General features: G+C 45.6%; 1 protein-coding gene across 1 annotated transcript; it reads right to left on the bottom strand.

Annotated features, from left to right (window-relative positions):
• Positions 1–270: 270 nt before the first annotated feature.
• Positions 271–9,942, bottom strand: CYP3A37 (cytochrome P450 3A37). The gene is given in 13 exon segments (NM_001303151.1): positions 271–744; positions 862–1,024; positions 1,479–1,705; positions 2,129–2,289; positions 2,630–2,702; positions 3,399–3,526; positions 4,013–4,161; positions 4,633–4,721; positions 4,977–5,090; positions 5,575–5,674; positions 6,786–6,838; positions 7,148–7,241; positions 9,819–9,942. Coding segments are annotated over 13 exon segments (1,515 nt in total). The 5' UTR covers positions 9,890–9,942; the 3' UTR covers positions 271–651.
• Between the last annotated feature and the right edge of the window lie 1,196 nt (positions 9,943–11,138).

The following is an 11,138-nucleotide window of genomic DNA, read 5'->3' on the forward strand; positions in this document are numbered from 1 at the left end:
GGCTTGATCGCATTAAATGAAGGATCAGATTCATTAAATTAAGTGGAAAGCAATGTACATGGGTAATTTCAAGGGCTGAGGCTGAATACGGTTTTTAAATAGGAAGTGATCAGCTGCTATACACAGCACAGAGCAGCTCTCAAACATTTTTAATGACAGTATTTGTATACACTTTAGTTTAATTAACACATGGCACAGGAGAGGATTGGTAACTAGGATATAGTCGCACACCAGTCGGCTCAATTATAACAGAGAAAATTTCAAGCATCAGTACACCAAGAAGAAAGTCACCCATCTCTGCCCAGCGAGCTCTAGCGATTTGCGTTTCCATCACACCTTGTTTCTCTTGAATGCCACAATAATTCCTTCTTTCCAGATGGAGAAGTCTCCTTAGAAGGGAGTGGATGATCAGCTTCTCATTTGGATTTATTTCTCAATTTCTGCAATCAAATGAAGGGGGCTGTGCATTGCCACTGCCCAGTGATCCACATTACATTTCTGACAGCTGTTATTTGGTAAATATGTAGTAATTGCTTCTAGAATTAGCTAAGTTGCACTTCTGTGTCTGCACACGTATGAGAGTTTTCCTGCAGTGTGTGACCCCTTTGTTAGCATAGGGTTCATTAGACTGCAGCAGGACACAGTTGGGTTCTATGCCTTGGCATTGTTGGTCCGAGGGACTAACTTGAGAATGATGGGCTTCTCTGGAGTCATGAGTCCCATCGAGAGCAGCTTGAGAGGGATCTGCAGCAGGGAGAAGGGAAAAAGAGCACTTCAAGACAGGGAAATGAAATAAGTAGAGATGAAAGGAAGGAAACTCAGCCATTAATTGGGTACCACTTGATTGTTTCTATGCCTCACCTGAGTTTCTTTGCAGACCTGGAAGGTGAAGTGCTGCAATATGGAAGTGATGGCAACTTTCAGAGTCAAGAGAGCAAATCGCATCCCAATGCAGTTCCTGGGACCAGCTCCAAAAGGCAGGTATGTGTATGGGTCTATGTTGTCTTTGTTTTCCTTACTGAACCTGGGTAACGACACATGTTGGGGATAAAATGAAGGCAGCAAGAAAGCAAAAAAAATAGATCTCTTTACTTATTTGGAGATCTCTCATTGGTGCCCTACACAAACTCGCTCATTTTTATGCTATTATGTCTCAGCAATGAAGGTACACGAAGATGGACTTGTAGCTATCTACACATGTTCCTTTAGAAAATCTAAAGACCATATACGGGATCTTATGAGGTGTCAGTAATATTCTCCCAATGAGATTACATTGCTTGCAACCCTGCTTTAACTGCAAAGCTCATTTTCTTCTAAAAATGACATTTCCATGAGCCTGCGATTTCTCTTTTGTATTGTTAGTGAATAGATAGGAAGAACACCATTAGGAAGCTAATCAGATTAATACTTAATTACTATGTGAGGAAAAAGCAGCAGGATCTCTCTTCTCTTTCATGACATGTTTTGCAGTTTTGTACCTTTCTGGTCTGAACTCCTCTGGGTTTGGCCAGTACTCGGAGTTGCGGTGCAGGGTGTAAGGTGGGATAACGACAATGGTTTCTTTTGGAATGGTCACCCCGTTTATTTCCACATCTTTCTTGCAGGTTCTCTCAATCCGTCCTCCGAGAGGATAGAGCCGGAGGGTTTCATTCACGGCCATGTCAAGGTAATCCAACTGCATTATCGCTTCATATGTGAGCGGAGCCTGTGGACAGCGGGTGAAAGGTGATCAGGTACGTCGGCACGAGGACTGGATTTTCCTAAAATGAGTGTTGGAACCAGTGTCTCCATCCCCTTCTGCCCCAGCTATGTCTCAAATTTGTTGAAGAACAAAATGCAAGGTAGAAATTGCTTTGTTGGTTGAATTTTCTGTCCTTGAGTGCGAAAATGCCTATCAAGTCACATCCATCCATTCATGGGTGCAGAGTATGGCAAACAGGTTTGTGCAGGGCACTGGTCTGTAAAGCTTCAGCTGCAAAAAGAAAACCACTACAGGGCTGAGCTGTGTGTGCCTTGGAGCTCTGGAATATCCCAGAGGAGGATGCTTCAGAGCTAAGGTCATTGTCCTGACTGAGTTAGGAGGACAGCAGGGACAGAAGGTTTGGGCCATCATTTGGCATCCCCTTACCTTGTTGGGTAGAATGGTATCTATTTCATTCACCACCTTCTGCTGTACATCAGGATGCAAGGCCAGCAGGTAAGCCAGGTAACAAAGTGTGTTACTGGTGGGCTCATAGCCAGCAAAAATGAAGATGAATGCTTGTGACAGGACCTCTATGTCACTCAGGGCTGGAGGAGAAAGGATGTGGAGAGATGAGAAATGGTGCTGATGATCCCAGGGAAGAACAAGGAGTAATGGGTGGCGTTGGGGCAGATTTGTTGTGGTTTTTATGTCAAGCACATATAGCTACTTAGCGTGAAATATATCATTTGATGAGAGGAGCTGGGTAATTTCCTGAGTAAAAATGGTTGCCTGCCTGCCAAGGAAACTTCTGGTGCTGGCAGCAGGAGACAGGCTCCAGCTTGGAGCTGGGCAGTGGGGATCCATGGAGCCTTCTTCTGGGAAACAGCTCCCCATGTTCTCCTTGCTCCCACAGACCCTGCTCCCCCAGCATGTGGATGCTGTTACCTTTATGTGAGTTCTTCCCATCGCTGTCTGATTTCTGGGATTCGATCATCATCTGCAGAAAATCTACTCTGCCCTGCAAAGAGGAGCAGAATTTCTTCGGTTACAGGTCCATCAGGAGGGCACAGACAAAGCCCTCACAGCCTGGGCACTGCTCTGAAACTGGAAACATTTCCACAACGCATGTGGTATCCTTGTTGTGAAACATGGCCCTTGTATTCTATTTCAAAACCACTCTACCCTTTTCATGAAGGCACTGGGTAGGAAAGCAGTTTCTCAAAAGGCGTTTCAGAAAAGGGATCCAAACTTCTAAAAGGGAGAAAATTGCTGGGAAACCTCTTCTGAGTTTGAAAAGGGAGAGGGGAGGGCACAATTCCAAGAGGCAGCACTGCTGTCCAGTGCCCCTGTTCTGCCTACTCTGCTTTCTCTTATCCCCTTCCTAATCTTCAAAGAAGACAAGTGGCTTAGTCTGCTGTTTTATCACAAGTTTTGCAAACCCGGGCTTAATCTCATTCTGCCTTTATCTGAATTCTGCCTCAGATCATGGATGTACTAAGTCCACTGTGCTTCTCTGCCAACACTGTTCAAATGAGACCTTTCCCAAGGCATTAAAAGCATGTTTGCAATTTAGTGGCTCTGCAATCCATGCTGAGTTACTGGACTTCGGCTTCATCTTTGGTATCAATACCCTTAAGTGATGATATTTCACGCGAGTGTAGTGAGAAAAGGGAAGTTTGCTGCCACAACTAATAACAAGTTCATGCCTGCTTACCTTGTGAGTCTCCTTTTCACGGTCCTTCTTAATTTTGTCAATAGACCTCAGGAAGAAATCTACAGCATCACTTGGGAAAAAGCTGACGTTCATCTTGGCCATAAGAGGGGTAAGGAATGGGCATACAACTGAAAAATAATTTGAGAATGAAATTCCATAGTGTAAATAAACCCTACCTCATATAAGATAAGCTACAAGAGTTACTGAGGAAACAGCCATGTTAATGACAAATTATTTCCCTTCTTTTATTTCTTTCCCTGAGCTTTGTGTTTTTTTCTTCTGGCATAGTTTATATTCATCCAGCCCTCTCCCATCTTCCTGTGAACTGGGCATAACTGAGCTGGATATAATCTTTACTTTGAAAGATGAACTAAGAATGTGCCACCTTTCACTATGGCACCTGCCACCATTAATTTTCTTGCCCACCTCTTTCCTGGAGTTGTACTGCAGAGCTATCAGTGAGGAAACAACAAGGCAAGAGCCATCAGGTCTTCTGTGTTAGCTAGTGAGGTTATCTAAGCAACTGCTGATTAGCTAATCTATAAGATGCACTGGTGTCTGGTATGCTTGCTAGCTCAACACCCAAATTAAGTTTTTTACACAAAGTCATTTACATGCCAAGATGAAGAGTGGATCAAAAAAATCAAACTTGGTCAGTTTCTGCATCTCTCTGACAAAGGGGCTTTTAGGGTTGTTCATGGAGTCGATGTTCACACCGAAGGAAGTGCTGGTGACTACATCCATGCTGTAGCTTCCAAAGAAGCTGAGAAAAGATGGAAAAGACACTGTGGTTAAATATTTGGTGTGAGTATATTTTTCCTAGCGCCTATGCCACATTCCTGTCTAAATTCTGGTTAGGACCTCCCATGTTGAGATGGAAGTTGGACATATGGCAACTGGGAGGTACGTAGGGTGAAAAAAGATGGATGTATATGTGAGGGAAAGTGGATTTTCCTTTGGAATTTAGTCATCTTGGACCTGTGTGCACACAGGGTGAGGCTGGAGCACTCTTTCCCCCTTCTAATTCCCTGTAGAAGGCTCCCTGTGGGTCTCTGCCTGTAGGAATTCTCTAACATCCCAGTTCAATTTTTCCCCTTAGCATTCCCCACCAGCCCCACACCTTGTGTCAGAGGTGGGGTTTGCTAGCAAGCAATCTGTGTTCCGGTAATGGAAGAGCCCCAGCACCTGCTGCCAAAGGTTGCTGCTTAGCCTGCTGCTCCCAGCAGCTACTTACTCCTTCACAGGGACAGAGCTGTTCTTTTCCACCCTCTTTTGAACATTTTTCACCAACATCTCCCCAAAGTGCTTCATTGTAGGAAACATCTGCAACACAAAGCAGAGATGGATGCTACAGTACATTCTACTCCTTGAAGGCAGGCTTACAGAGGCTGCAGGGATTTTCAGGAATATTTGCAAATACGATTTCTCTGCTATGTTTTTACGTCATGTCTGTTTTATCCTTTTTGCATTAGGCATAAATTAAACAGGCCAAAGAAATCAGACCCCTGTGACTATCTCAGCCTGAAAACAGCCTCCCGTCCTTCTGATTTAGCCTGAGCTCCATCCTCTGTGTTTTACCTCCTTTAGCTTCCCACTGGTGAAGGTTGGAGAGAGCACAGTACGGAGCCTTTTCCACTGATCGTCTTCAGCTAATGAGACAGCATTTCTCAGCTCCCCTGCTAGATCTACGCGCTGAAAGGAAGAAGGTGAGGTGTTAACCCCAGGGAAGTTTGCAGCTTCCTGGCAGGAATGGGGATGTACACACACGCATATACATCATGCATTTTCCTGCAGCAAGCAAACTGAGCTGTCATCTCTGTAAACAGTATAAGCATCCAAACATGTCCCGTGCCCGAGTGCATGTGTGTGCCCACACCTGGCAGTGTTGGCCAGAGCCTGCACCCCAATTTGGTTCACACAGTCTCTCAAATTCATCCTCTGTGTGCCTATGTATACAGAGAGAGGGGTGAGCAGTATTTGGAGTGCTGCATGCAGCCTTGTTATGCAGTCCCCAGGCTCTGAGGCAGGGGAACAGTGACATACAGTGGCTGCTTACAGTAATCCCTACAGTGCAGTCACAGCCCCTCTGGGAAGCCCTGTGCACACTTAGTGTGATGTTCTCCTCCTGCACTTTGTTTTCTGGGCTGTGTGGGAATCGGCAGTGCCGCCCTCTTACCCTGCGGTTGGTGAAGGTGGAGTAGCACTCTTTCACCAGCACGGTTTTGATGATCTGGGGGTCCATGACAACCACTGCAGGCTGCCTGCCATCGTAAATCCTGGTGGGGGGAGAGAGGAGAGAAGTGAACAACCCCAAATAGTTTTGCTGTGGTGTTTTGCTGATGCTCGTGAAAGAGAATGTGTTAAACAGACCCTTTTCCATCACTAGCCTCACTGTTCTGCAAATGCCGAAGTGCAGAAATGTAGAAACTGGAGATGGAAGGGGACTCTCAGGCCATCTCCCATCTGTTTTTGTTAATGATAAAGGGGCCTTAGCCCCTTCCAGATTCACTGGGAAGTGAGCAGGGATCAGTCCCTCAAAGGACCAGATACTAAATGAAGCAAGTGTCTTTGCTTTCTCCCTTGGTTCTCTGTGTTTTTCCAGACACTTAAACACGTTACAGTATTAGAAGGAAACTTGTTCGACCCCTTCCAGCCTCATGAATTTGGTGTCTGGAGACTTGGGCTGCCAGCACTGAAATACCCATGGAGATAAAGCTCGAGCCTTGTTTTTGTCTTTTTAAGCTGCAAGTTCCGAACGCTCTCCTGGAACAGATATAGATATAAGCAGATTTATGCATCTTCCCCTTTCATGCCAAGACGTCTTTCTCAGACTCGAAGTTGTAAGTTCCCATAGGGGCCAATAGGTGCACTGCAGAAGATACGCATGTTTGCAGCCCAAGCTATAGCAGCAGCTGTAAAAAGCCATAGGCAATGTCTGCAGGAGAGTGGCAAGAGCTGCTGAAGCTCACAGGGCTGGGTCAGTGGCATGAGGAAGAACTGCAGTGATTTTTTCTGTTTGGAACCAGAGGAACTTGAGTTCCCAGTTCCAGGTTCTCCCTTAAATAATGAGAGGCGTTGATATTGATTTTTATTTTGTTTTATTTTATTTATTTATTTATTTAGGGGTTAGGACCTTTTGTTATTGGCTTTGGTGCAGCCTTCATAGTATGGGTCAAAGCAATTTCCGCATAGAATGACTGCAGCACAGCCCTGTGCATGCCATGCTTTAGCATGAGCCTCGTGTGCACCCAACCAGTGCTGTGCTCATTGAGCTGGGACCATCAGGGCTGTAAGGAAAGAGGGCTTTCCATAGAGATTTCTTTCTCCCCTTTGTATGGATTGTGATTTTAGCTTAGGAAGTGATGGTTGGCTCATGCAAATACTCACCCCCAGATTTTCCCATACTTCTTGAAGCACTCAGTGTCAAATTCCAAGAAGCCCTGTGGGAAACAGTTTAAGAATGAATTCAGGGCACAATGGAGGAGATGCTGGAGATAGGTGGTTGGGAGGAGTATCTCCAAAGTGATGCTGAGGGCTGCCTCCGGTGTTCCTCTCCCTGGAAGCACTGCAGAGGGCACGTGAAGGTGTACCATGCTTATGTGTGCTCCTGTGCCTTCATCCTACATGATCTTTGCACAGCCTGTCTGTTGGAGCAGAGCTCAGTGTTTGGAGATACACAGCGATGATAGGTTATCTGCTCAGCTACAGCTGTAGGCATTTCTCAAGGCAGGGAGGCTGCAGTCACTTACTTTACGGTATTCCAGGCACGTCCCAAAGAAAGGCAGAGGTCTTGGCCCAGGAATGCCCAGCTTCTTGAACAGCCCAAATGGCCATGTTCCATATCTGTGGGGCAGAAAGCACAACAGAGTGCTGCATTGCCATGGCCTTGGGGCTATGGCAATGTCACCTTATCTCTGTGTAGAGGAGGTTGAATCAGGAGCTGGATATAAGTAGCCCAAATGTGTCTTGCCTGGTAAAATAAACACAGTAGGGCTCATTGCTGCTACGCATCCTCAGAAAGATGGTGTGGGGTTAAAGCAGCTGCCTCGTAAGAGCATGGGAGCTCTGGTGGGAACAGCACCTCGAATTCTTTAGCAACATGCAAAAGAGGATCTCGTTGCCAGCTGAAGGAGAGGCAGAAAAGAAAGCTGGGAGAAAGAACACCAAGCTCACATGTTTTCATTGAAGGGGAATCAAAGCTGTGCCAGAAGTGATGTCCCAAACAGGGCTTTTGTCAAGCTGCACTTTAATTTCATTTATTGTTCTCCCTTCCTGCACCAGCGCAGCGGTGCATCAGGAACTCTCCTCTTGATAGCGTTCTCTTTAGATTTTATTGACGGCTTTGCAGATTTCTTCCCTCTGAAGCACCCTTTTTTGGCAGCTGTAAAGTTATTACTTCTACCTCGGGGCCTTCTGTTTCTCAACAAGGGCCTGGGCTGCAGCCCTTTGAAGCTCGTCTTTGGCTGTGTTGAAAGAGCTCTTCAAAATATTTGCTTTTGGTTAGGAGCTGCAGCTCCCCAAGCGAGCGGTTCATTGCAGAAGGGATGTAAAGCTGCAAAGGTTTGGCAGAGGGATGTTATCAGAGATCCTGTTTGGGCTTAGAGATGATGGCAGCACAGCTGTGCCCTGGGGCAGCTTTGCTGTAAAGCTGGGGAAATAGAGGAGTTTTGATGGAGACGATTACTATGCCAAACATAGAGGCCCCAAATGCAATGGGTGTTCAGCAGAGGTTCTGCTGGAGCACATACCTGGACCTCATCCTGTGGTCCAAACAGAGTGGGCAAAAACAGGGGAATGGATATTTGTCGGCACTCAGTTTGTCAATTTTTAACATTTCTGTCAAATGTTAATTCAGTGCAAAGTATAAAATGTTTATGGATTCTCACTTGTAATGTTCACGGGCAGCTGGGGCTGCGGGAGGAGCAGGGAATGCTGAACTTGGCTGGTTGCAAAGGCCCACAGTGCTATAGGAACATAGGCAAGGCTTAATCTACTTGAAACGTAGCCAGGGAAATGCAATCTAATGCTCTTATGGCTAAAACGTGGCACAATTTTTGGCAGGGAGAAAAGGGACGTTCATTATGAAGCCAGAGAATAATCATTACATCTTCTTACCACGGAAGTGAACCAGAAATGCCGGGTCACCACTCATGTGTGAACTGGGACAGCATTTCCCTGGACAGACACAAGGTCTGTAGGCAGCCTCCTGGTGCTGATGGGCACTGGAGATCTATTTTAGCTCAGATATCGGAGCACAGACATCTGATTTTTGTCCTTTTAGCTGCAACAGAATTGCAAATGGCTGCAGGAGGTGGGATTGTGGCAGTCAGCGGTCCTACACTGCATGAGTTATCAGGATAGGAAGGTTTGGGTCAATAACATTTTGGTTCAATAATATTTCTGATTTTATTTTTTTTTAAGAATTTGCCCCCAGTGAGTTTGTGAGGGTTCCAAATCACAGGAACGGGTTCAAAAAAACATGGCCAGAAGTTGCAGAGCTTACTGAACCACCACAGCTGGAGCACTGCCAGGGTAGATAAATGGGTTGTGCTCATGTGCACCACATTAATCATTAAGGTTTATGGCTAGCAACATGCTGTCTCGCCTAAGGGCTTGTCAGCGCTACAAAGTTTGTCAGTCCAGCCTTGTAAGCAGGAGCTTCCAGGGGAGATGATGCACATCCCAGCAGAGGGGGATTTTCAGCCAACCCCGCTGCACTGCAGAGATGAGCAGCACCAGCTGGGTGAACAACAGCATTTTCTTGCTGGCACAGCTGCCTCCACAGGAATTGCCTGATGGGTTTGTCTGGAAAGCCAGGAGCAGGAAACTGAGCTTGCTCTGGGCTTGCTTCCTTCTTCCTGCAAAGGGCTGAATGGGGAGCAGGTGTGGGTGATGCTCCCCTGAGTACATACACATGAATATCTGTGCTGTGCCCCTGCATGTAGCACCTTGTTACCAGGAGGGAGCTGGGTGAGAGCTGGTCCTATAGCTGCTCTACTGGTGCCTTGCTGCTGCTCTCTACCTTTGGAGGTTGTCAGTAGCATCATTTACTGCCTGCTCTCCTCCGCAGAGTAGCCTCACTTGGAGGGGCACAGCCCTTCTTAAGGCTGTTTCTGTGGACAATGAGCTACGCCAGCAAATACAATCCATGGTAACAAATGCTTGACATCGTTATGATTTGATTATTGCCTTGATTCTTCGTAAAAACATTGCAAAAGTATCTGCACACATTCCAAACCTTGGAGTAAAATCACTCATCTGTATGGTCTTCAGGCTTCTATCCTGGCTTTCAGAACATTTTAGAGACTGGAAATCACACCTACCTGGTTGCTCTGCAGTAGATGATTTGCATGAGAATGAACAGCAGCAAGAATAGGAAAATGTCACACGCACAGAACCAATACAGTCTATTTTACTCACGCTATCAGGAGGGCTACAAAAATAAGCAAGAGGATCCAGGTTTCAATGGAGAAGAAAGGAAGAAGGTTCATCGTGGCTCTCCTCTAGTTGGCTTGGAGGTCTGTCCGTATGTCTCTGTCCATCTGTCCCAGACTGCAGGAACCAGGAGTGTTTTGCGATCAGTAGTATTTGGTGTCCAATCACATGATGTGGGGGCTGGCCTCGTGTCCTGAAGGAGGAGGAGTAAAAAGGCAAAGGTAACAAATACAGTAATCTCTGAACTGTAATCCATGTGACAGATAAACACCTCGTTGAAATATCTATGATTCAGATTAATCAAAATATGCATTGCCAAGTACTTCAGCTAGTCTATCTGTTGTGATAGTAATGACTGACTTCTTATTGAGTCATGCTCCTGGGCTCCAACACCAAAATAAATTCAACCGAGTTACAAAGAAAAGGTAAATCCCAAAGCAGGTGTCAGAGCTGGTTTACAAAAGGCTAAGGGAAAGAAAATTGAAAAGGTTATTGGTACACTGAATTAACTTTGGCAAAGTCTAAGATTTTGTTTTAAATATCTGTATTTTTGTATGTGTTGTGAAGAGCAACTACTGCCTACTTCCCTCCATAGTGGGTCAGCATCTGATTTGCTCCAACAGACTGTGAAGGCTTTACAAGTCAACTTTTCTTGCTGGGCATCTTGAAAGAGAAATGCTGTTGTTTCACAGTGATGAGCAGACTTCAGTTACAGCACTCTCTGTTCCAAAACAGCAGCCTGGGGCTCAGGAAAGATTGTCTGCAGCAGTTGACAGAAAGATTCAAGTGAAAGGAAAACACTAGTTTTGCAATGGTCACCCCATAAGAATGGTATGGAGTTAATAGGATCTTGACTCATGGATGGGGTAAGAGAAGATTATAATGGTGAGAAAGTTTGGCCATTTGGATGATGTTTGATGTTAATGGTCACAGCATCAGGGCAGAAGACATGTGGTTTGTACTGATGTGTGATGAAGAAACTTTATGTCTTCTTTCAGAACATCAGAATGAGCAATTCTCTTCCTATTGACAGAATTGCTGTGGTTGGAGGGAGGCTGACTGAACACACTGGGTGCTATTGTACATATTAGGGATGCATTTGCCTCCTGGCATGTTGCTCTTATTGACGTTGGGTCAACCAGTAAGTGCATCACAGTTCATGTGGTGACATGGGATATTCAGAGAGACACCCTCTGATTTATCTCAGGAGCATTTCTTTATCATTTCATCCTTGCCTGACTTCTGCTCTGACCTTCAGGAACAGGTTGTTTTGCAATAAGCAGCCTGCACCAGCTTGGCATGAAC

This window comes from Meleagris gallopavo, chromosome 16 (genome assembly GCF_000146605.3).
Source record: "Meleagris gallopavo isolate NT-WF06-2002-E0010 breed Aviagen turkey brand Nicholas breeding stock chromosome 16, Turkey_5.1, whole genome shotgun sequence".
Taxonomy (NCBI): Eukaryota; Metazoa; Chordata; class Aves; order Galliformes; family Phasianidae; genus Meleagris; species Meleagris gallopavo.